The 27,075-nt window shown below is 40.1% G+C and overlaps 1 protein-coding gene across 2 annotated transcripts in view; it reads right to left on the bottom strand.

Annotated features, from left to right (window-relative positions):
* The window catches only part of Nebl (nebulette), a 327,581-nt gene that overhangs the window by 194,596 nt on the left and 105,910 nt on the right, over positions 1-27,075 (bottom strand). For both annotated transcript variants that reach the window (XM_042686263.1, XM_042686266.1), the window contains exon 3: positions 9,096-9,180. In XM_042686263.1, coding sequence (XP_042542197.1) covers positions 9,096-9,180 — 85 coding nt within the window. The remainder of the gene's footprint in view (positions 1-9,095; positions 9,181-27,075) is intronic.

Here is a 27,075-nt window from a genome sequence, read left to right as displayed (position 1 = left end):
TATAAACTAAAGCAAAAGGACTGGAAGTGTGGCTCAGCAGTACCTCTGAGTTCAATGCTGAACCACAAAATAATAATAAGCAATAATAATAAATAGTGCACACACATGTACTTTTTGAGAAGAAAGCATCCAATTCACCAGCTCTAATGTGTGATGCTAGCCATCCTTATTCCTAAAGGCCCTTGGTGATTCCAGCGTTGCCTGGAAAATTTAGTCTTGCTGCCTGATGTCAGAGCAAGACAGTATTTCCAGAGCAGCATCCTCCATTCCAAATACAGATTATTAGGAATTGTCAGGGCTATTTCCTGGAAAGCTCCCAGCAAGCATCCTTAGCATATAAGCATCCTTAGCACTATAAGGCACACTAGACCTTCTATCACCTTCCATACCATGTAAGAGACTAAGAACTGGGAATGCCCCTTGGGTTTCACCCTGCCCACCATACACAGAGGCCCCTCTTCGTTGCTGAGGTGAGGGATGTCAGGGGTCCATAACCTGCTTTTGGATTTTTCCTCCACCTATCTAATGTGTACCCTGCAATTTCACTTAGTGAAAGGAGAGGTCCGTCATGTTTCAGTTTCTAATTCGTTTATTCATTAATTTAAATATCTTAATTAGTTACTTAATTAAGAGTATTAAGAAATACTCAGGCCCCTTACGTGCCTACTAGGTTAATGATGTGGAATTGCTTTAGTGGAGTTCCTCTATATGAAGAAGCAAAGCAAGAGGCTGGACAGAGATCCACAGGTTTTGTGCTGGATCTCCTTACTGTGTGGTATCACTGGGTCAACTCAAGTGTGGGCCTCAATACAATTAACTGCTTCTAGAAAGTGAAAGTGGGTGCTAAAGAAAAAGGAAAACACTGTCAAGAAAAGAAAATGACTTTTTCTTAATAATCCAGGAATTGAAACAAGGGCCTCATACATGCGAAGCACATGTTCTACCACTTAATGACACCTCCAGCTCTGTGGAGACTAACTTGCAAAATTCAAAAGCTACCACATAATCAAAAGCTATTCAAGAAAAAAAAATACTTTAAAAAAAGAGAAAGCCTAAAAGAATCAAATTAGCATAGCTCAGACATTTCCAAAAAGTATCTTAACAAGTATAGCGACTCTGGTTATTACAACACAGAAAATTCAAAAGGAATCTAATGAGGCATTTAAAGAGTCATGCACTAGGCCATAAATGACTTCAATGTAGGTTATAAAAGCCTCAACAATTGAGATAACTGGGGAAAGTCCATGTGTTCTGAGCTGAAATGTTTATGTGAAAATTTGGAAATGCATTTTAACCTAAAACTCTTTGCCTTTAAAGGGTTCTAATGTTGCATGTGCACCTATGTTTTCGCTACTAACAGGGCACATGCTGCATTGTTCTGTGACCAATAGTTCTTCCTTCATAAAAATAAGCACTCAGCACTAACAGGAATGTAACCTAAGGATTATAAATACACCCTGGGTTCTTCCATCCAGTTTTTTTTTCTCAGTAAACAGACACTATTACCCTTGTTACCTTTCTTCTTCAGGCCTGTGCTGTCCAAAATTAGAGCCACCTGCCACCATGTAACTGATTTGTCTGTCAACTCCTTTGCAGATCTTTAGGGATCTTCCAGTCATGATCTTCAGCCCTACTGAGACCAGTCTGGGGAATGAGCCTTTAGAGGAATGGCCAGATGAAATGACAGATCTGACTATTATTATTTTCAGTGGAAAAGAATAGTGGTTATGCAAAGCATTTTTTTTCTACTAAAATCAGACATCATTAAAACTAGAAAGCACTTTAGGGATCACCTGATCCAATCCTAATCCTATTTTATGTCCTGAGAAAGGTCAGTGGTGCTCAAAGTTGTACCCATAGATAGAAGAAAGGTTTAAAAAAAATCTGATCTCCTGGCAGCTGGCCTAATGCTATCTTTCACTACACAAAGTCCAAGTGTGTACTACAGTTAACAATCTCCGATGTACTGAGATAACCTATGGCAGCTCTGCTACCCCTTCCAAGCCTCCTGCCACAATGAGGAGGGAGGAATTAAATGTAGTTACATCCATCCCACTGAGATTATCCAATCAACTTGAGTCAATCTGTGTTCTCTCCTGTTTCCCACAACCTCTCCAGGATGATGACTAGATGTACATAGTGACAAGCGAAGGTCCTAGCAACCTGGGAAGGAACAGGAAAGTCTTGGACCCATACCCACATCTTCTCATCTCTCCCCTAACTCCACTGACCTCGGTGGCATTTGTACCTACTTCTAAGCAAGCTCACTGTTGGTGCACTGATGCTAAAGACTGTGACTGGTGAGCTCCTGGGTGTCCTCTCTTGGCTCGGGAAGATCCTTGCGATGTGCTCTGCACTCTCTAACCACCACCACCGCTTGTACAACCCACCACTGGTTTATTTAAGGGCTATACCAGTCCTACAGCAGCAATACTCAGGATGCTGCCCAGTATGCAACTTCAACATCCCTGAATGAGGCACCCTGGAGTGTTGTCCCTCTCCCACACCATAGGAAAGATCAGGGTAACAAACAAACAAACAAAAAAGCAACTCAGGTTTTCACCCTACCCACCATGCTGCAGAGGCCCCAAGAATGCTGCTGATGAAATGAAGAGAGCAAGCCATGATGTGCAAAAGAAAGCAAGCGCGAGTGTGTCTGGGGGTGTGATCTTCTCTGCTTTGGCATTTCCCTTCCCCTCTCTATTATGCCTCCTCTTCTTCGCTCTCTAGAGACTTCAGCCAGAAGAGGAAAGACAGGTCATTGCTCCGGTCTCTGATTTCCCTGTTTTCTTCATGATTTATGAGAGAGGGAAAAGAAAAGCACATTGATTTAATATTTTAAAATATTTTCCACATCACAGATGTTACGTCCATGGTTCCTGAACATGGGATTCCACGGTATCTGCAGGGGATTCGTTCTAAACCTACTCCCTCCCACCTTTATGAGTCCCACAGTCTGAGACAGAATGGGGTAGCTATTTGCATCTAACCAATGCATGTCCTCCCACAATCCTACAAATCATCTCTAGATCATTTTTAATAGCTCTATAATGTAAATGCCAATGGAAATAGTAGTTACACTGAATTACTCAGGGATTAAGGACAACGAGAGAAAACAAAACATGTTCAGGACAGATGCAATGTTCCTTTTTTGAGTATTTTTCTCCCCACAGTAAGTTGAATGCATGGATGGAGGACCCACAAAGTACAAGGGGCCACGTGTACATTCAAATCCCTGTTCTGAGGGCCACTTATCTGATTTGGATCCACTTAATCTCGGCCTGCTCATCCAAAGTACACCGGCCACACCCTCCAGCAGGAGCTATAAAAAGGGAGGTAAGATTAGCCACAGGGGGCATCAAGGAACCAAATTTGTTGGGACATTGGAAACAGATGGAAAAGATATAGGTCACTTCAGAAAAATAAAGACTAAAACACCAAGGCCTTTGTGATTAAAAGCTCCAAAAACCTAGTCATGATGTTATAAGCTGAAACATCTTGGCTGTCTTCCTATCTCCTACTATTGACACTTTGACTCTTACATCATTTTATCCAGGAATAAAATAGGGAGAGGTGGGTGGGAATCTGGCTTATGGGAAATTGTGGAGGACAGAGAAATCTCAAAGGTTAGAGTTAACATCTGTGCAGCATGCCACATTCCCTGAAAGAAATGTGACATATCAAGTGAATTAATATTTCTCCTTTGAAGTTCTTCTTCATATTTATCCTTCCTGAATGTGAAATACAATCTTCCATTCTTTTCCCAGCCTCGGAACCTTGAAGAGAAGCATGCTAAAACTTCTCCCTGTGAACTTTTACCTCTATGTCCACAAGAAGGCATGCATTGTAGCTTACAAGAATTACAAGATGCTTCACGTGGGATGAGACGCAGCCTCAATAGAAAAAAAAAAAAAAAAAGTTGCAACACAAGGCTGCCAAAATTAGGTTCAAAGAGAAAAGAAAATTAAAAGCAAGTATGAAAGGCTTCTTGTCCAAGATCCATAGAACACAGGAACTACTAAGACTATTCAAGGTTAGAAGCGTGAAGTAGTCTGTTGAGAAAAGGGATAGAAAGGATCCAGTGAAGAGCAGAATCAGCTAAGCTGAAAAACTGGAGGGAAAATAGAACACCCTCAGATCCAAGATGCATCTGCCTGCACAAAAAATACCAGGCCTCCAACTCTGAGAGTGCTTGAAGACATAGTAAAATAGGTTGCTCGCTCTCTCTCTCTCTCTCTTCTCTCTCTCTCTCTTTCTCTCTCTTTCTGTAGGTCTTGCTGCTGTTGCTATTTTGCCCTTGAGCTCCCATCCCTACCACCACCACCCCCCATACCAGGGATTGAGCCCAGGGCCATGAGCATGCCAGGAAGCTCTCTACTGCTGAGCTACCCCCAGCACCTAGTGGATGCCTTTTCACATGTAACTGCCACTGGTATGTTATACTAGCTGGTTAGATAACAGAGAATTGAGAAAGAACTTTCTAGACATGGAACGAACATAAAATGAAGAGGTAAAGGCAGGTGCCCAGGGAAAGCTAGAGAAAGGCAAGCATGCATACCACCAACTTTTTGAACCTCTAGAGGCGAATATTAAACAGGTCTCCATTCTTGCTGTGAAGGTGCTTAACTATTATGTCCCTTATTTTAAAAAAAAAAATCATGCTGCCAGTCAGAGACTGGTGGCCCACACTTGTAAGCCTAGCTACTCAGGGGGCTGATATCTGACGATTGAAGTTTGAAGCCAGCCCAGGCAGGAAAGTCCAAGAGACTCTTATCTCTAATTAACCACTAAAATCACAGAAGTGGAGCTGTGGTTCAGCACTAGCCTTGGTAGAGCACTAGCCTTGTGGCAGAACAGTAGCCTTAAGCAAGAAAAGTTTAGGGACAGTGCCTAGGCTCTGAGTTCAAGTCTCATTTGCATGCGCACACAAACACACACACACACACACACACACACACACACACACACACACACACACGTCAGGCTACCTCCTCATCCTCAGATATCACATTCCCTGTGACCCTTGTTTTTATGTCTGCAGAAACTTGTAAGATTAAAAAAGAACCAATGCAGATTGCAGACTGAAGACAGGAAGATGGCAAGATGACTTTTATCCTATCCTAATCACTTTAATCTTTCATCCTATCAGCACTCAGACTACATACTCTCCATTTAAGAATAGAGATCAGGCTCCCAATCCCTATTATTTTCAGCATGATGGCAAACAGCTAGGCCATCCATCACATAAACAACAACCAAGCGGGGAGGAAGGTAACATTTCGTCCTTGTTTTGAGCAGTATTTGCCAAAGCTGTGCCCCACAGAGTTAACGAAGGCCCTGCGAGTGAGAGGAGGAGGAAGAGGAGGAGGAGGGTGGGGGGGTGGGCAGGCCCTCTTCATTCTTCCTCGGCTGCACAGCTCCACTAGGTTCTTTGGGGGCTCTGACTAGAAGAATCATTTCTACAGCTTTAAGAACTCTGCAGATTCCTTTCCCAGAGTATGCAAAACATCTGAGCTTGCCCTTCCAAAAAAGAAAATGAGGAAAGGGATGACACAGATCAAGACGCATGGCATTCATTAACTGCTTTGTTGGATGGCAACTCCTTTGTACAACTACTTAAATATAATAACAACAACAATAACAATAATATAGAAAACTGGGTGCCACATAGCCTAGAAAAATAAATGTTTTCTACATCAGAATATTAAATAAGCTAAGGAAATTAAAGTTTCCCCGGAGAGGCTTTTCATCTAGAGTGAGTTGTTTTGCAACCAACTTATAAAAAGTTGATTTTGTTAGGACATTGGATTTCAGGACACGTGTGTGTGTGTGTGTGTGTGTGTGTGTGTGTGTGTGTGTGTATAGATGTGTGTACATATATATATATATATATATATACACATACACATCTTTATACACACATCTATACATATACATACACACATACGCATGTATACACACACATATATACATATATATTTGACATGATGCTGGCCCCGAAGCAAGTAATAAGAGCCCTGAGGCCACCCAGGTGTACTACAATGTTATTAATTCCACTACAAGTAAAGTTTCTCTTTTGCTCACTGTTGAATGGGCCGTGCAAGCCAGTTGGTGGCTCGTAAGCACCATTGATGTTACTTCTTTGGAGAAGTTCACCCTGTGATGTCTGATAAAAAGGGAGCCAAAGATGATAAAAGAGCTTCCCTCCCTCTCTCCCTCTTGAAGTCCAAGTTCTAGGGCACTCCACATCCACTGCAGTCGGCGGCTGGCCAAGTGGATGGGAATGCCTGCAAGCTACTGTCTAACACCAGTTTTGAAAAAGCTAATTCCTGGTGTGCTTGTTTATTCTCCAATACTTGATATCATTTTTAGATTAGTAATCTGGCACCTGTGGGTCCCATAAAAGCTCCAAAGGACTGAGTATATGGGCAAAATACTGGCAGGATTTATCACCCTCTCAAAATGAGGTGGGGGGAGATAAAGAAAAGAGAAAAAGAAAAGAAAGGTAGATATATGATGGCAGGTAACTATACATAGCTTCCTAATTGGACTGAAAGTGTTTCCTTCCTATTTTTTTCTCATTTGATAAGCTTCATGAAGCAAAAGAAAAAGAAACTAATTTTAACCAAACAATTCTAAAATATTGAAAAAGTTGAATACTTGGAGATATGAATCTATCAGATTCATGTAGCATCACCAATTACCAAAACAAGCACATAAAATATTAATAGTCAGATTTTTTCACCCAAACTAGTGAGCTGTCTAGAATCCCAGATATCAGAACTCAGAAGGAAATGGTCTGTTGCAAAGTCAAATGAATTTATCAGGCTAAAATTAGATCAGATGCTATTACTGAGTATTACCATTAGGAAAGATATCTTTCCATATTTCTGAAAAAAAAGGAAATATTCTTACAGAAGTGTGACTTCTTGCCCAGAAAAAAGGAATGAAATAGGAAAAAGGGAATGGCTTCATTCTATTTGCCTTCCATTCAGCGTCCCATGCCAAGCCTATACTACAACAGTTTGCTTGCACACCTTTCCTAGACTTTTTGTTGTTGTTGCTTTCTTTTAATGTTTGAAGCCATTAGTTCAAAACATTAGGTGCTATCCAGAGATACTGTTACAGAAGCTGGCAAGAACATCTCTGCTTGTTCATCCCACCCAGAGTTTGAAGGCTGGGCTCCAGTCTTTGCAATCCCAACATGCATCTCTTCTGATCAAGTTACTGTTACTCAGAAAACTATGGAGGATGTACTTTAAGCCTATTAGAAAACAGAACTAAGTCAAGTAATCAAATATTTCTGTTTATGTCACACCGTGGTACTTTGGAAGTAATTTATAGTTAGTTAATCCTCTCATCACTGAGCTTACCAACTTACTATGCAAGAACAGAGGACTAACACAGGCGAGTCACTAACCCTAACTGGCAATTCTGAAAGGAAAAGAATGAGATGAACTGGACTGCATGATGCTTCAATCTACAGATAGGATTTTCACGGAGCCTTGATGGTAGAGAAAGAAGCTGATACAAACACTAACTTTGATCTCTGGAAGGTACCTTATTCTCCACTCCCCCTCTCTCTCACAGACAGACAGACAGACAGACAGACAGACACACACACACACACACACGCACACAGAGATTTGGCATTTTACACAAATATCAGCCTCCAGCAAGGTCTTCATCATGTTAGGCAACAATAGATTCTACTTTGAGTCTTACTTCCTTTAATGAAATGAATAAAGTAGCTGCCAAGTTTCACAGAGAGAAACAGGGACTCAGAATCTCCTCTGTGATACATCATCCACTATGGAGATAATTTCACTCCAAGTGACAGAACGCTCACAAGAACTCTGTGAAGAATAAACTCAGGAGGAGCTCCTGAATGATATTAAAGTCTGCTAGTCAGACATCCCTTCCCTTTACAAATACAGTTCTTTTCTCCCTTGACATCACAATTCTTAAGAACCATTGTCATCATCACCACAAGCCTTCATCATCATCATCATAAACGCTTTCATACTTACCTACTTCATTTGATACTGACAGTCACATTTCTACTGGCAGGTAACAGAGACTCACTCTACAAATGCACAGAAAATCAGGGCAATGGAGCAAAGGTCACCACAACTAATAAACAGCTGACAGGACCAATAGCCTTCCTTCCACCCTCCTTGGTGGAGAAAGCTGACCACTGACCTGCAATATCTATTGTTCAGCATATTCTTGCAATGTGTCAGGCAAAGTCATCTCCTTCAAAGTGTTTTATGCCAAGACTAGGTGTCCCTGTAGAAAACTCTGCCATTTAAAATCCTACTCATAGTGGGTGCACTTCACCATATTGAAGGCAAGTTGGCATCCAAAATGGTTGACTGGGAGCCAATTGTGGCGCTCTAATCTTTGCTCATGCTGTCAATGTGACATATGAAAAAATATGAATAAAGTGACAGGATGAAAACAAAGCTCATAGCTGGTGCGAGATACACAGACAGGGTGTTAGCCTCACACGCAATGCAACTGGGTCAAGTTAACACCTTGTGTTTCCCCCACATATGCAGTGTGTGGAAAAACTATTTACAAAATGTTTTTAAATATTTAAGGCCAAATAAACTGATATTGTTGGGAAACATTTACTCTGACCAGAACTCCTTTACTTGTCCTAATCTTCTGTGAATAAAAGAACCAAGAATAATCCGAACGATACAAAACTAGGAACAGTACAGATTTCAGTACCTTCACCCAGGAGGGTCAAAAGGGCTTAGTGTTGGTCTCTATGTTGACTGGTGACCATAACAAAAAATACGACAAAAAAAAAAAAACCTCAGGGGGTTGAGATCTGAGGATCAGGGTTCAAAGCCAGCCCAGGCAGGAAAGTCTGAGACTCTTATCTTCAATTAACCACCAGAAAACCAGAAGTGGCACTATGACTCAAAGTAGTACAGCACTAACCTTGAGCAAAAAGGCTTAGAGACAGCACCCAGGCACTGAGTTTAAGCCCCTCAAACTGACCAAAAAAGAACTCAGAAGAATGACCCTGTAAAAACAAAAAATCATTAGGACCAATGCAATCACATAGGCCTTTTAGAAATTACCTGACTCTGCAGTTCACTTTGCTGCTTCAGGCGAAGATTTTCAGGTGTATCTGCCACTGTGGTGAAGGACTGCTTTGGGTAATGTCTGTGGGGGAAAAAAATTAAAGAAGATCTTTTAAATATTGTGGTACAAAATGATGCTTTATAAATAGGTTGTTTCATCCTTTGTTTCTGTCACTATGGAAGAGGTTCCCTATCTTGTGGCTAAAGTCCAATCTCTCTCTATTTCTGTCTCTCTTTCTCTCTGTCTCTGTCTCTGTCTCTCTCTCCATCTCTCTCTCTCTCGCTCACTCTCTCTCACACACACACATACACACATACACATACATTATTGTAGGTCCTATCCTGTTCTCATGACCTGTTACTCCATTTTCCGCACTCCAAAAACTTCAACTCTGGCTTCTTTATCTATTAGGAACATGCTTAAAGTTCTTCTACTTTTACCATTCCTGCCTTCACCCTGCCCACTACTCCAGCATGTAAGCCATAGTTCTGTCTTTCAGACAAACCTTAAAAGGGGCCTAACTTCACTATCCTCTGCAATTCTCTCTTGGATTCTTTGTCTGGCTCAAGTTTATTTACAGAAGTTTTTCTCCCCAAAGTCATAGTAATTCCTGTGGACAGATCTAACAAGCACCTTTCAGTCCTCTTGCTTAGCCTTCCCTCCATATGACATGTCCTCTTTCTCAGCTCCACAGCATCAACCAGTTCCAGCCTGGTTTGACTCTAGTTTTTCCTTCTCTGCCTCCTTTAGGCCTTTTCATTGGCTCACTCCCACCTCAAGGGTCCTAACATGGGCTTTCTTCTCAGTTTAGTCTGCATCATCACCCAGGCTCTCACACATTCCTGCATCTTCGGGAAACTTCTATCTACATGTTGATTTCCTCAGAATCTGAAGAAATCCATTTTCCCTTGTATATCACATACCCATCACAAACTCCATCAGTCTGAAACTCAACCATCCATCAATCTACAACAAATTCCTCCTCCTGTATTCATTCGTACCCAGGTAACCAAGTTATTCAATGACCAACTCACCAAGTAACCAAGTCACATCAATCAATCAATCACCAATTCCATCTGCTAAAATATATCTCAGAAATAGTTAGAATTTTTAATTTTAAGCCGCATTTATTCTATAATACTTTCTGGTCTTCCTTTTCTGATCTGAATTTCCAAAAAAAAAAAGATCCCAAATTCAAAATGAGTAATACTCATATTACTCCCTGAGTACTTGCAAAGCTTTCCGCAGTCTCTACGCTCATGCCTCTACAGAATTCCCACTCATGCTCATTCTAACCATGGGGGACTACTTCATTTCCTACTATTTTACCTTCTCCTTTTCAACTTTCCCAGAAATATTCTTCTCCTTCACTGGAATACCATCCCCCTTCCCACCTCTGGGCAATTGTGTTCATCATTCAGATCTAACCCTAAATGTAACCCTCTCCAGAAAGTTTTTCTAGCCTCTCAACTTTACATAGGATTGGACTCAGGATATACTTCCTTTCTCCTATTTATAATGCTTAACATAATCATTTGTCTCTTCTGAATAGCACCTCTTTCTGTCTCACAGTACAATGAAAGTTCTGCAGCAATATGAACAGGTTTTCTTGTCTCTTGTCAGAAAAATTTCTCCAGCCCTGCCTGTGTACTGCTCTCAGTAAAAGTCTGCACAAAAGGAGAGGCTGGGAAATGGATAGAAAAGGAGAATGGGGAGGTGGGGGGAGATAGGAGGGGGTAGCAGGATAGATGGACTGAATTCTATTGTTCTAGAGCACAGTAATTATTGCACTATGGGCAATCATTAAAAGAGTACTTCAAAATAGCTAGTAGAGAAGATTTTGAATGTTCCCAACACAAAAAGCAATGCTATACATCTGAGGTAATTAATAGATATAAGCTAATTATCCCAATGTGATCATTGCACACTTTGCATATGTACTGTGTCATATAACTATGTACAATTACGATGTGTCAAGTGAAAAATAAATATAATAAATAAATATTTGCAGACAGCAAAAAATGGAAAAAGAGAGAAGGGGAAGATTAAATTAGCCAAAGCCAAAGAGCTGACAGGGGATTGCAATAATGCTTTACCATGTTATATAACATATTGTCAGAACATGCGTAACACATGGTGGCTTCTCATGTTCAAAGATGATCTTCCTGGTGATGAAGAGATATATTCTTCTTATTTATGGACATCCCCAACATGAGTTCATAGCTGCAATCCTCTCTATGACTTCCCACAGCCGGCTGGCACCCTGGAGACACAGCTAGCTGATAGAATTCTTATCACCTTAAAGGCCTCGGAGACCATCCTCCCTGTTTCTTTTCCCTGGCTCCTCTCCTGTTTGCTGTCTCCCTATCTCGTCCTGTGGTTTCTCACACATCTCCTCCATCTCAAGCTCTCCTCTCCTGAGAGAAAGGTTCTTTTTACCATCCCTGTCCCTGGCTTCCCATGAAAAGGTCTAGGGAGTATCTTTCGTTAGCACAAATAAACTCTGGAAAACCTAGCCGATATATTTTAACCTTTCAGAAATAAAAGACTGAGTATCTTGCAGCCCCCTTGGAGTAAACTGGATGGCTAGGAAAAAAAAAAATGCATGCAGCATTTTTCTGCCATCCTTCAAGAATTTCCTGTCCCATAAGAGGCAATGTTCCAGGTAACTCAGATGGATCTATGAGATGAACAAGTCATTATGTCGAAAAACAAACGAACTTGACGACTTTGGTGGGGTGGGGGAGGATCGGGTGGGGGGAGGTGGGGGGAGGACGGGAAGGGATGGGAAGGGGAAACAAAGGAGGAGGCAGCAATGCTTGATAAGAAATGAACTCGTTATCTTGCCCATGTAATTGTAACTCCTCTGTACGGTATTTTCACAATAAAAAATATTTACGTTAATATTTTTAATTAGAAAAATAAATATTTGAAAGAAAAAAATGGATCTGGAACTATTTGGGAGCTTTTTTAAAGCTATTTTAATTAAACTTTTTCAAAAACCTTTATATCAAGTCAGACACCAGTGGCTCACACCTGTAATCCTCGCTACTCAGGAGGCTGAGATCTGAAAACTGAGGTTTGAAGACAGCCCAGGCAGGAAAAGTCCATTAGACTCTTATCTATAACCACAAAAAGCCAGAAGAGGAGCTACGGCTCAAGTGGTGGAATGATAGCCTTGCACAAAAGAACTCAAGGACAGTACCCAGGCCTCAAGCTTAGGCCCCAGTACTGGCACCAAAACAAACAAACCCACCCTTATATAATTTTCCTGCCTTCTCAGAGCATATACAAATCTAATTTATATTTTTTAATAATATAGAGCCATCTTAATAGATTCTATCAAATTACAATATAAAGCAGTGGTGATTTCAAAGTTTTCAAAATTCAGAGGGCTGGGCTCCCACACAGGATCATTATGGGGTTAGGGTGATTTGGGGAAGGGTTGGTTTTGTTTTTGTTTTGTTTTTACAGTACTGAGGATTGAACTCAGGATTTCAAACACTACCCATTGGAACCACACTCCTAGCCATTTTTTTTTTTTGCTTGTGTAGTTTGTTTTTAAGGTAGGGTCTTGCAGTTTTGTGAAGGCTGGCTTTGGATTGATGTCCTCTACCCCATCCATCTGACTGCTAAGCATTTTAAGGGTTAGCCACCATGCCTGGACATATTATAGTTTGGGGGGGGGGGGGTATCACAACCATTAGACTGTCAAAATATAATTTCTTTCACAGAAGCTTAAATTGCCTTTTCTTCACAACTCCTTCTAACTCAGATGAACAAACTAGACAGTGAAATAGAGGTCTCCCTAAAAATAAATGTCTATGATTAGAGATCTTCAGAAAAGAAGGTATCTTCTCTATTCCTTTCTCACTATTTCTAAAATAATTTCAACAGGTACACTGTTCTACTTTTATATCTACAAATAAAGTACTCTGATCATGTTCAGGCTCATTCATTCTCTCCATTCACCCTCCTACCATTCCCATTTTTCTGTCATTCTTCTTAGTGTGTATTAAATGTACCGAGGATTTTTACCATGGTATTTCAGATACTCATACATTGTATTTTAATCAAAACAACCCTCTCTATTGCTTTCTCTTTCCCTGTCCCTCATACTACCTACTGACCAATAGCTTTCACTGAGATTCCTCATGTCATTTTCATACATAATTACGATATGTGTGATAGTATTTGTTTTATTTTATTTGACGATGCTGTGGCTGAAACTCAGAGAGGCTTGCCAATTACCCTCTGAGAGCAGAAGGCAGCTGCCAAAGAATGTATTGCTAAATCAAGATTTCCTGTGGACCCAGTGTAGAAAGAGCTAATACAGCTGGCCCCTGTGCCAACCTTGCTTCCCATGTCAGCCCTTAGCTGAGGTCTGGGAAGTTCTATTCAGGGAGGGCTTTCACCACCATTAATCAATAACCACTCACCACTACAGTTTGTGCTAACAGATGGACACCTGCCTTTCTTATGGGTATCTGGGCCTCCAAACCCTCTAGGCATTGAGTTTCTAGAGCTTCCTGGTTGACAATATTTGGTATGTATGTCAGTCAGACTTTCAGTTTTATGAAAAAATACCTGAGACAAACCAGAAGAAATGATTCGTTAAGCTCACGATTTCAGAGGTCTCCATCTATTATGATGCAGAGGGGATCTCAGCATAACAGCCTCCAGCAACCAAGAAGGAAAGAGAGAAAGAAGGAGGGAGGTAAAGAGGGAGGAGGAAGAGAGGAAGGGAAGGAGGAAAGGAAAGAGGAAGAGAAAGAGGGAAGGAGGGAGAGAAGAAAGTAGAAAAAGGGAGGAAGGGAGGGAGGCACACCTGTGTTTGTGGCCTTTCTCCTGTTTCCCTTCTACTCCCTCAGGACTCTAGCCTAAGGGACAGAGCTGCCCACATTTGGGACACATCTTCCCCTTCCTCATCTCCATGCTTCACAGACTCCCCCAGAGGTGTGCTTTCCTAATCTCCTAGGCCTCTGTCAATACAATCCAGCTTGCAATCAAGATAAACCATCCCAACTCACCCCATCAAGATTTTAAACACCTGCCTTGTGACTAGAAGCTTGCACCTTGCTTCTCTTAGACATGTCTCGTGCATTGTTCCCCCTTTGCTGCCTTTCCTCGGAAGCTTTCCAGACAGTAAAGCACAGCCATGATTGAGCACCACCACATACATGCTTAATCCCATGAAGCCACATGATGAGCAAACTGGGGATGGGCTGAGGGACACCAATACAGGCTGCTGAGTGCCCCAGGTATCACTCATGAAAGAGGAAATACCTTCACATTTTTTAAAATAAACTATCTGCTTTTTCCAGAAAATGTAACTTTATTTCTTAAGAATGTTTAAAAAAAAGCAAAAAAAAAACTTCTGACTTACTAAACTATCTTTTTGATGTGTCCCTCTGAGTGAGAGGAGAGCTTGGATGTCATTTGCAGTCTGATTGGTTTAGTCCAGAAAGAAATTTCACCCAAGAACTAAGACCGCAACTGTTCTATATGTGTGGAGATGACAGAGGCTTAAATATAATTGTGAATATTTCTCCCAAATCCATTTTACAGCAACCATGATTGATTCACATCACTCAAAATGACCTTACTAAAACATTTTCTAAATAAACAAACTTGGAGAGAGAGATTCTAACCATCATATCTTCTAAGAGGTTACTTAAAAGGAAGTACTACAGGAAGAAAGGAAGCTATTGCAAAAGGACAATTTAAACTGCCAAGAAGGAATGGTAACCAAATAAAATCTAAGTATGTATAAGAATGTATGGGAAAATAACAATGTCAACAATGAAGTTTATCAAGATAAAACATCAGTACTGCACCACCATTTGAGTCAGTATGTGAAAATTGAAATATTATATGATCCTTCATGAGAAAGCTTAGGATATTATTAAAGTTCAGACTTTGCTTAATAGGTGTAATAAAATTTTAAGGATAAGCATAAAGTATCGGAAAAGCTTACATAAACTCAAATCCTATGAAAGGAGAAAAAATACAACTTCTTGAAAAGGACCAAATATCTATCCAACACAATAAAAAAGGAATGTGAACAGAAAGAAAAAGTAGCACAGAATAAACAGGATAAATACAATTTTAGCTGTGGGGAAAAATGATTCAACAATCAAAAAATGGAAATAGACAATATCTATGAGCTAAGACCTCCATATGATTTTAATTCTACCATGAAATAGGTACACTAATGAGTCAAAATACTTTTCAAATATTAAAGAATAGTAAGAGCAGAGACACAGCTGGGCTCTGGTGGCTCATGCCTATAAATCCGAGCTATTCAGGAAGCTGAGATCTGAGAATCATGGTTCAAAGCCAGTTCAGGCAGGAGTGTGTGCGACTCTTATTTCCAATTAAGCATCAGAAAAACTGGAAGTAGAGCTGCGGCCTCAAAATTAAAGAGCTCTAGCCTTGAATAGAAAAGCTCAGGGACAGTGCCTAGTCCTTGAGTTCAAGCCCTACAACTGACAAGCAGAAAGAAGAAAAGAAAGAAAGAAAGAAAGAAAGAAAGAAAGAGAAAGAAAGAAAGAAAGAAAGGAAGGAAGGAAGGAAGGAAGGAAGGAAGGAAGGAAGGAAGGAAGGAAGGAAGGAAGGAAGGAAGGAAGGAAGGAAGGAAGAAAGAAAGAAAGAAAGAAAGAAAGAAAGAAAGAAAAGAAAGGAAGGAAGGAAGGAAGGAAGGAAGGAAGGAAGGAAGGAAGAAAGAAAGAAAGAAAGAAAGAAAGAAAGAAAGAAAGAAAGAGAAAGAAAGAAAGAAAGAAAGAAAGAAAGAAAGAAAGGAAGGAAGGAAGGAAGGAAGGAAGGAAGGAAGAAAGGAAGGAAGGAAGAAAGGAAGAAAGGAAGGAAGAAAGAAAGAAAGAAAGAAAGAAAGAAAGAAAGAAAGAAAGAAAGAAAGAAAGAAAGAAAGAAAGAAAGAAAGAAAGGAAGAAAGGAAGGAAGGAAGAAAGGAAGGAAGAAAGGAAGGAAGAAAGAAAGGAAGGAAGAAAGGAAGGAAGGAAGGAAGGGAGGGAGGAAGGAGGGAGGGAGGGAAGGAAGGAAGGGAGGGAAGGAAGGAAGGAAGGGGGGAGGGAGGGAGAAGAAAGAAAGAAAGAAAGAAAGAGAGAGAGAGAGAGAGAGAGAGAGAGAGAGAGAGAGAGAGAGGAGAGAGCTCTGGCTCAAGTGCAGAGCACCAACCTTGAGCAAAATAACCTCAGGCCCTGAGTTTAAGCCCTAGGACTTGCAAACGTGTGTGTGCACATATGCATACACACACACACACACACACACACACACACACACACACACACATACACACACACACACACACACACACACGCACACACCAATTGAGATCCTGCATATTGACAACGTTTAATTCACCAATAAAAGTACTATTCTAACTGTAAATATAGCTAGTATTCACCTCAGAAAAATCCCAAGTATGTGTATATGTCTGTATGACAAAGAAAAATATAAAATTGATAGAGCAGGAAACCAGCACAACTCCAATACAGAGACAACTATACCCTTCTCCTGGTTATTACTAGGTCAAGCCAGTAGACACAAAATGAGTAAAGATAAGCAATAAGCAAAATACAGAACCTATGATGGTATTAATCCTGTCTCTGGACAGGAGTAGCATTCAAACTACATGAACCCTGATATTGACACTGGCCAGTTAAAAAGGGTTCAAGACTGATGGGAGCAAATGATTCCCAGGAGCCACTAGGGAAATGGCCAGTGTGAACCAGGCTGGGCCAATGCCTGTCTCTCACAGCTCTATTTGGGAGGGGGGGGGGGGTGGGGAAACTCAGTGTAGAATGACAACAGACATAAACAGAGAAGCAGGGGTATCATTGATGAAGATTCATTGTATTCGTAAACGGCTTGTTAAACGGCAGCTCATTTGTACAACTACTTAAAGATAATAAAAAACAAACATAAAATTTTTAAAGGAAAAAAAATAAGACAAGATTTTTCTCTCTGTGTGACACTGGCATTGCTCCTACATCACTGGGTGGAGCTTTGCCGAGGGTGCTTGTACCACCCAGATGTAGCGAGAAAAGATTACTCTGTGGACTTGGGGTGGGCCAGGAGGTGGAAGGGGACAGGCAAAGGGAGAGAGAGAACCAGGCTAAATCAGACAGGATGGAGCACCCCATGCTAACCATGAGAAAGCAGGAAGAGCTGAGGTCCAGGGGCCTTGAGCTGAGCACAGAGAGGTTAACACTGGCACTGGAAACAACTAAAGCAGACTCAGCAAGATGGCAGAGTCACAGAGGCTGGACCAAAACTGCCCCTGTGCCACAGAGGATGACAGGGACCCAGGGAGCTGATGAGAATAAGTAACCTCAAGGCAGAAATACAAACTGATGGATTTACACGGCTATGGAGCCATGTGCTCTAAAAAAAATGAAACTCTTAACAGATTTGTTTAAGGAAGAGCTCATCTAATGCCGCAGAAAACTGCCGCAGTGAGAATGGAGAACAGCCAGGGACTGGCCTTGCAAACACTCTCCTGCCTCTGCTCATCCTTTCTACTGTCTTCTAAAGTTAGTAGACAGCCATCCAAGCTGCAGGTTTTTCTGCACTTGTTCAAAGGAGGAATGCATGTGTACCTAGGATACCATCTTTGCTCCATTTCCTTTCCCCAAAGGATATGTAAACTGCCCATTCCTCCTCCCTGAAACACTGCTACTTTAAGAACCATAAAGAAAAATAGCCTATTGCATGAGAGAATGAAAAATTAAAAAACTCCAAGTGTTTTTTCCCCCCTTGAAAAAAATTCCTGCTGAGCATAGTGGTACATTCCTGCAATCCCAGCTAGTGAGGAGGAGTCATAAGCAGAAGGATCTTGGCCTGATGCTGGCCAGGACAACAGTACAAGACTTTAGCTGAGGAAAAAAACACAAACCAACAACATGAAAGACAACAGATATGGGGTGAGGTTCTAGTGGTACAGTGCCAGCCTAGAAAACTCAAAGCCTTCAGTTTAACCCCCTATACTATTTTTAATTAAATAATTATTTTTTTAAGTTCCCAGCACACTTCCTTGATAATGTGGAGAAATAATCTCATTTGGGTTGCCTTCTCAAGTGTGTAAAATTGAACAAAAGAAGAAACTCTCACACTACATGGCTTCAGATTCACATGATGAGTACATCGGCAATTCCACACATTCCCACTAATAATCCACTGATAACTGAATGTTGCTAAGCGAATCCCTGTTGAATACAGAGCCATTTTTAAATAATACCTTTTTAGATATGGGGTCAATCTGTCCATTTTCCACCTAATAGAACCACATGAGTTAAAAAAAAATGTACAGGGGAACTTATTTGTACAACTCAACAACTATTCAAAGAACATTTCAGTCTGACTATGCTATTCTTCCAGAACCTACTGGCTTCCTGTGTTCCTCTGTGTACCTTGCTAAAGCACTCATGTAATAATCTCTTTGTGAATCTCCTTCTCAGCCCTCATCTTCTATTCAACCACTAATCTTCCTTCCTGTAACACCTCCATAAACAACTCACATAGAAGGCCGCTGGTTGCAAAACATCAATCTTATGATTTAAAAAAAAATTTTAAAAAAAACAGTGAATTCAAACAAGTAAACAGGAAATAAAGGAAGCTCACGAGAACCACCAATAGACACAATAAAAGCGAGAAATGGATTATGATAATTGAGGCCTCACACATGAAATGCAAGTCCTGGCTGAAAGGAGTTAGAGATTCTAAACCCAGGGCTCTCCAAAGCGTAGTCAATAACCTGTCCAACAATTTACCAAATTCTCTGCCTGCCTCTGAGGGTCAAATGACTTGCCACCTATTGATTTACTTTCTCAGCGGGACTCCATTGTAACTTGTCTTGTGCGTTTAGAAAGGAAAGCATTATCAAAGGGATTACACAGTAAACCTGACCTTCCACACTGTGAAATACTTCTCCACCATTGGACAGGTTACTTAAGATTTTTGAACTGCAGCGCAACCATTGAGAAATTAATGTGTGGATACACACACGCACGCACACCTATGTGTTGTTTAAGGAAAATATGAGCTAAAGAAGGAAATTCTATTTCCTATACTTCTGTGGATATTGGTCACAGGAACATACAAATAAGGCAATATGTGAGAGAGAGCTGTGATTTGCTGCCCACAACACACAGCAAAAACAATATCACCAAGTGGCAGATCTGGCCTCCAGCATCAAGACACATACAGACTAAGAAATACAACATGAAGTTGGGCGGGAGAGCAGACTATTAGATATATGCAAAAATCATCTTATAGACATATTCCTTTTTTTAAAATGCAATAGTAAACAGAGGGCCATGATAAATGCCCAATACCAACCACAATAATTACATGAAGCCTGAAGAAGGAAGAAAAGCATCGAATAATTCTACTTTTTAAGGCAAGACCTTGGGTCAGGCATGTTGGTACACATATATCCCAAGTACTCAAAAGGCAGAGATCAGGAGGACTGTAGTTTGAGGATGGCCCTGGCAAAAAGTTAGGAAAACTCTCATTTCGATGAAGCCTGGTATGGTGGGATACACTTGAGTCCCAGCTATGCAGGAGATCCAGGTCTGATGATCACTATCTAGAGGTCTACCCAGAAAATAAAGAGTTTGACCCTGTTTGCAAAAGAACAAAGACGGTGACGATGTGGTAAAATGCTTGCCTAGCAAGAACAGGATCTTGAGTTCAATCCCCAGTACTAACAACAACAACAACCAAACCTAAGTATTATGAGAACTGTAATATCATTTAGATATATGTCTTCCATAGAAATATGTAGAGACTCACATACAAGTTTATGGCCAAAAATAAGCCGAATAAATTACAGGAAGCCAATTATTAAGAAGAACAATCACCATTGGTGCAATGGCTCATACTTGGCTCTTGTCCTGCCTCCCCAGCTTAGGGAGGCTTATTGATCACATTACACTCTGCAGTATACAAAGAAGATTCAACATTCTCCACACAGTGACTCAGGCACCTGAGGATGACAACACAGGACAAATCTCCTCATGATCCATAGACTCTGTGTATCTGATCATTCGCAAACGACCTGTTCCCTAGCTTTTCAGGCTATACAAAGAATTCCAACAAAGTAAAATCCATTTAACCATTGTCCCCCACTGTAGAATTAGATAACTATTCTTGGAAAAGAAGAACACCATTCAATAACATTTGGATTGGTTAAGTTCCAAGTGGTACGCGTGAAATTAATTTTAATATGTTTTCCCAGAGTAGGCAGACTGAGAGGAGGGGGAATGAAAAGGAAATTATTCCAAAATCAGCATCTTTCATACCAGTATGTGTTAAAAGAAAACGAACGAACATTGCTCCCTCCTTGCCAACCGCTGTGTTCCTGGCTATTCTTGTCTCTCCTCTGTAACTCACGGAGCAAGCTACAGCCTAGGCTCAAATAGATCAAGGCAGAATCTTACCGTAACACACATCAGCTCTTCTTCCAATGTACCTTTTCCTGGCCATTGATCATACGATTAAATTCAAGCTCAACAGACACTATAATGTCTTGGACCAGAGAGAAAAGGTCCAGTTTTAACCCATTTCCATCACAGGTTAATGGCATAGGAAGAAAAGAAAGATTTAGTAGAGGGTCTGAACTAGGCATCGCATTTTAAAAGAAATGTAACTTATTACCTTCAAAACCACACATTTGCATTTCATTATCGACAAATCACACATCTGTCACTCAAAGTCCAACTGAAATACTTTTAAGTGTGCATATCTACATGTATGTATGCATTATCCACATGATATAGAAAGACAGAGAGGGAGAGCAATTATTATTGTTTAATGAAATAAAAGTATGAATGTTATTATTTAAATGCAAAAGGTTCAAATGAATAAAATACTCCCATTATGGGCATTTTTTTTGCCACCCAAGCTAGCAAATACCAATCCAACTTTTTGTTCCCAAGAGAGTCCCTTGTTAAACCCTGACCTGCACATGTCTGGATTCCTCTAGAGAAACATACACTCTACACTGGACAAGAATTTTACTTGGAAAAAAATAATGGCTTTAATTCTAAATAAACAAATGGCTTTCACAGAGAGACATTGCTCTTCCTTAGGAAATTAAGCCACATGAAAAAGTAAGAGTAGTTAACTCCATGAAAACACTGAATTAGGGCTGGGAAGGTGGCTCAATGGTAGAGTGCCTGCCTTGCATGCATGAGGCCCCGGGTTCGACTCCTCAGTACCACATAAGCTGAAAAACCCTGACGTGGGTGCTGTGGGTCAAGTGGTAGAGCACTAGCTTTGAGCTGAAGAGCTGCGGGACAGCACGCAGGCCCAGAGTTCAGGCCCCATGACCAACAAAAAAACAAACAAACAAACAAAAACACTGAATTACATTCTCAGAAGAAGTCTTCCTCACTGGTTTAAAAGTAATGTTCTCTAAAAGGTAAAGGAGGAGGAAAGGGGAAAGATCATAGTGTAAACAACCAAGACTGTTGCGTCCAGCATTTTCCTAACACCTACTCATAAAGCTTCTTCTAGAGCCTTAAGTCTGAAGCAGCGGCATCGTTCTCTGATACAGTAAATTGAGTCTCTTTAAAAGGGTCTGAGCCTCACCCTTTCCTCATGACACCCATCACTCTTCCTTACAATATTTCACATCTAACAGATGGTGGAGCCATTTCTGATGCTTTTCTTCCTTCAATGAAATGGAGCAACACCAACCAGTTGTCATGTTACAAAAAGACAGCTCTCAACATGGACTATTTTAGAAGCAGCCCTGTCAGAATTTTGAAAGCCTGCAATCTTACAAAACTCCAAATATCTTCTAGGGTGCTTTCTATGCCCAATGAACAAGATAATTAGCAGCTATCTTTGTATATTTCACTTCCCCCATTGAAGAGGAACAATTATGAGATATCATTCTTCATAACTCAATCTTCTTTCATGAATAAAGGGTGTGGCCTATACCTGTGGATGTACAGACAGAAATATATAGCTAAATGATCTTTTTAATTCTTTTAAACTAGACTTCCTTTTTATTCACAAAAATAAGAATTGTGCATGGAAATATTTTACTGCCCTCACCTTTCCTACTAAGATTGTTGCAAGTGTTATAACTGTCACTTCCCCTTAAAGCATCTGCCAGCACATACATGAAGGACGTTCAAGCATTCATTCAACAAGTAATTATTAGGCATCTACTAATAATGTTATATTTACTCAACCCAGAACCTTCAGCCTATGCAGTCATATGTATTTGTTTCCTAATAGTGTCAATCAAATATAAAGCAACCACAGTTTTGTCAATTCAGAGAGGAGAGAATTATAAAGTAAATTTCACACCCACTATTCTTTAGCCCCCCCCCACATGCACACAGCTACCAAAAGCTCTTTCTACAGATTTCTCTTGATACAAGAGATGATTTTCTTCCACAAAAAGCTGATGCTGAAGAATGTGGTTTCCAACAAAGCAGTCTTAAAAAAAAATGTGCTCTGCTCTTCAAAGTATTTGGGCAATGATGGATGAGCAAAGTTAGGCAGGACTTTCCCTGAGCACTTCGCAGATCTGCGTCTCTTGTTCTAGGAACAGCCTATACAACTGGTATTCTGCAGGACCCATTCTGACAAATGTTATGCATGCAATATGCTAACCTCATATTTAACTATGAAAAGAATGAGTAAAAGGATAGAAAATCAATCCTCATGGCTGTTCACACAGCCCAGCACACTGCTTTGCCACTCCCTGAATGTGTTCTTCTTGACCTCAAAACACTCAATCCCGCTCCACCCTGTCCAGCTCAGCCCCAATGCCCTGTTCCACCAGCCCTTCTCTGGCCCCTTAAGTCTTCTAGTGACACAGGCACTTCTAAAACATACCTATAAGAACCTATTCTATCACTATTTGTACACAGGCCTCTGGCCTCTAATTCCACGTGTGTTTGCCTGATAAGGGCCTTACAAAAATATTTAATGAATAAATGACTGAAAGACGATGGCACAATGAGTGAACAGCTTGCTGAAAAGTGGAAGAGACGACATGGTGAAACAGGCCGGACATGCAAACATTCTCTGAATGTTAATTACACACTATTTTGCCAAAAGAGAAATTAAGCACTTTTCTTCCAATACATCTGTATGATCGGCAGATGCTATAACTTCTTATGATTAACACTTACCTTTAGAATTATCGCTTTGACTCAGTGCCACAGTTTAAAGTTAGTAGCCTTTTATGGCTTCTGAATCGTAGGAGATACTGCAGTAAATTAATAGAACCTAAAATGTCAGATCAGAGATTAAATCTGACCACTCAAGTATTGAACCAATCATAAATTGTTGGAAAATTCAATTTACACATTTAAAGAAACGTTCCCCCTTCTTTTTTGGTGTCACAATCTCAGACTAGCAACACTGTTGAAAACCAAAAGCACACACATAAATGCAATTGACTTCAGTGCTCACAAACTCATAAAACACTGTCTCCCAGAAAGTCCCTACAAATGTCCTCTTTCTTAAATAATCAATCTTCATTGATCAAGACATAAAGGCAGAGGTTAAGGGTATAACTCAGTGGCAGAACACTTTCCCAGCATGTACAAAGCCCTAGGTTGAATCTCTAGTACCAAAAGAAAAAATGTATTAGCTGTTGGGCTTGAACTCAGGGCCTGGGTACATTGCCTCTGAGCTGTTTCACTCAAGGCTAGCACTCTACCAGTTTGAACTACAACACTATTTCCAATTTTCTGGTGGTTAATTGGAAATAAGAATCTCATTGACTTTCCTGCCTGTACTGGCTTTGAGCCATGATCCTCAGATCTCACCCTCCTGAATAGCTAGGATTACAGCCATGAGCCACCAGCACCAAGCAACTTTTTTAATAAAACAAAAAAAGAAAGTAAGAAGTAGCTCGAACAATTGAATGATTAAAAAAAACAAATAGCCTGATACAAAAATGGGCAAAGACATGAGTCAAGTGGCCCCCAAGTATATGGAAAAATGTACAACGTCACTGATCATATGATCAAAAAGAGATATTGCCATCACCTGGCTCCTGTTAGAACAGCTACTATCAAAAGGACATAAAAGAAAAAAAAAAAAAAGCAAGTGTTGGCTGTGGAGGAAAGCAAATTTGATGGGACTTTAATATTGTAAGCATAGAAAATAGAATGAAAACCCTTCCAAAAGTTGAAAGTAATTTCAGCAGCAATTTCACTATGAGGTACTAAATATATGCAAAGGAAATTAAGGTACTAAATATATGCAAAGGAAATTAAAACAAAATGCCATAGAGATAGCTGCATACTCTTGTTCATTACAGCACTGTTTATGTTTATATAGCCAAGATACAGAATCAACCTAAATGTCCATCAACATATGGTGTATCTGGACACAAAAGGATATTAAGAATCTCATGGTTTCCCTTATTTGCAATAACTAGTATATGTCTGAGACAAGCAGAAAAGGTCAGATAAGTTGATGTTAGGCTAAATGAACCCCAAGATAATGACTCAAATGATTTTTCTTTCTTGCTATTGTTTCTAACATATTTATAAGATGATTTCTTTGTTGCTTTGTATATCCTTCCCCCATAGTATAACCCCTGTTTCCACTGTATTTGATGTTGGTATAATTTGGGGAGGGGAAGGGAAAAAATTTGTTTAAATAGGGATACAGGTAGACCCATTGTAACAATGAGATGTACAAAATGTTATGTCAAAAAACAAACTTTACAACTTTGGCATGGGGTAGGTAGGGGGGGCGAGGCGGGGGTTGGGGGAGATGGGAAGGGAAGGTAAGGGGAAACAAAGGAGGAGGCAACAATGCTTGATAAGAAATGTACTCATTACCTTGCCCATGTAATTGTAACCCCTCTGTATGGTATTTTCACAACAAAAAAATCATGGAAAAAAAGAAGGAAAAAAGGGATACTAAGAAGCCTTTTATGATTTTTTAAATTTTATTTTATTGTAAAGATGCTGTACAGCAGAGTTACATGAGTAAGGTAATGAGTATATTTCTTGTCCATATTGTTACCCCTCCTTTGTTTTTCTCCTACTCTCCCTTCCCTCCCCCACTTCCCTACTCCTCCCCTCCCTCTGAAGTGGTAAAGTTCATTTCCAACATAGTGTCTTGGAATGTCATTGTTGCAATGGGTGATCCTGTGTCCTTGTTTCAGCATTTTGTTATTCCCCTTCCCCTCCCCAAATTAGATAAATGTATATACAAGTACAGGGTACCAAAAGCAAATAGAGTGACAACAGGGATATACCATAGGGGGAAGAACATACAAAAGAAACAAAAAAAATCATGTAGTACGTTAAAAACAACAACAACAAGGAAAAACCTCTTGTGTTCATATTTTAGGGTTCATTACACTAAGCAGCCTTTTAAAAGAAAGAAAACCTGTCATTTACTACAACATCAATAAACCTGGAAGTCATTGTGTTAAGTAAGGAAAGCCAGGAACAAAAAGACAATGTTGGATGATCTCACACACAATATCTAAAAGAGACCAACTCACAGAAAATGGTGGATATCAAAGGCTGAGGATGTAGGAGTTAGGAAGTCATTGGTCAAAGGATAAAAAAAATTTGTCAGGATGAGTAAATTCTGGAGACCTACTGTATATCAGAGTGACTACAGTTAATAAGAACATCATTTATACTTGAAAATTCATGGCTGTGTTCTCATCATACATATAAGAATTAGGTATATGAGGTAATGCATATGATAGCTAGAATTAGCCATTCCACAAATAGATACACATTCCAAAGCATTATGTCATATATCATAAACATACGTAAGTTCTATTTCTCAATTTAAAAATGGGAAGACAAACCCAGGATTTCTTCCTTGCTTTTGCCTTTTAAAAAATTAAAATTTTGAGTGCCAAGTTATAAACTGCATCTTAATATCTTTATCATTTGTTTCTTCCTATTACTAAAGGAGAGAATGTCCACTTTGGATGGGAAATAAAAAATGAGCCTGCATACAGTGTTAGCCCATAGTTGCTTAGAGTTCCAGATACACTGGAAGTTGATTTCTAGAAACAGGTGGTAATGAAAGAGGTAGAGATTCATGGGCAAAAAGCACATCATACCTTTTTTCACTTTTACTGAATATTTTCATTTATTTTAAAGTGACTTCTTGATTTACTCAAGAATAAAAACAAAAGATGGTTCCACATGAGTATGATCATGAAGAGAATGAAAGGGGGGAGGGAGAGGGAACTTTATAATGCAAAAAGCAAATCCAAGCCAAGTGCTAGTGTGGTTCATGCCTGCAATCCTAACTATAATCTGGGGTTGATAGCTGGCCCAGGCAGAAAAGTCCAAGAGACTATCTCCAATTATCTACCAAAAAGTTGGGCTTGGATATGGCTCAAACGATAGAGCACCAGTTGTGAACAAGAAAACCAAGCAATAGTGAGAGACCTTGAGTTCAATCCCTGAAACTAGAAGAAGAAAAATCCAATATCAAGTAGAAAATGTTCCCTTCAGAAACCCATTCAGTGACTCCTCTCTGCTATAAACAGTTGGGTTTCTTTCTTTTAAGTATATTCTTTTTTCTTTCCTAAATATATACTCTGCTTTGACCAACAAATAAATTAAGTGGCATAAAATAAGAATTATCTCACCATTTTGGTCTCCGGCATCTCCTGAGACACAGCTGCCGCCACACAACTACAAACAAGGTGAGCAGTTAGCAACCACCATGTCAGACACAAGGGAATGAGTGAAACTTTCCTCTGAAGGAAGACCAGAAGTGGTCCCCTGAGGCCCAGGCAAGTCGGCTTCACTCGTGTAGGGGAGGGGCCATCATTTCCAGTTCTGTACAGTGGCATAGAACCAAAGACAGAAACAGATTGTATGGAAGGCATAGCCATGAAGTAGACACACAATTGTTAAAGACCTTGGCAGATCTGGACAGTGATTCAGTTTTTGGACCAACCATCTTATGTGCAACTTCCAGCTTTAAGAA

Source organism: Dipodomys spectabilis, unplaced genomic scaffold, assembly GCF_019054845.1.
Source record: "Dipodomys spectabilis isolate Male_0828 unplaced genomic scaffold, ASM1905484v1 ptg000096l, whole genome shotgun sequence".
Taxonomy (NCBI): domain Eukaryota; kingdom Metazoa; phylum Chordata; class Mammalia; order Rodentia; family Heteromyidae; genus Dipodomys; species Dipodomys spectabilis.
The sequence above is the reverse complement of the archived record's forward strand: the minus strand, read 5'-3'. Positions and strand labels throughout refer to the sequence as shown.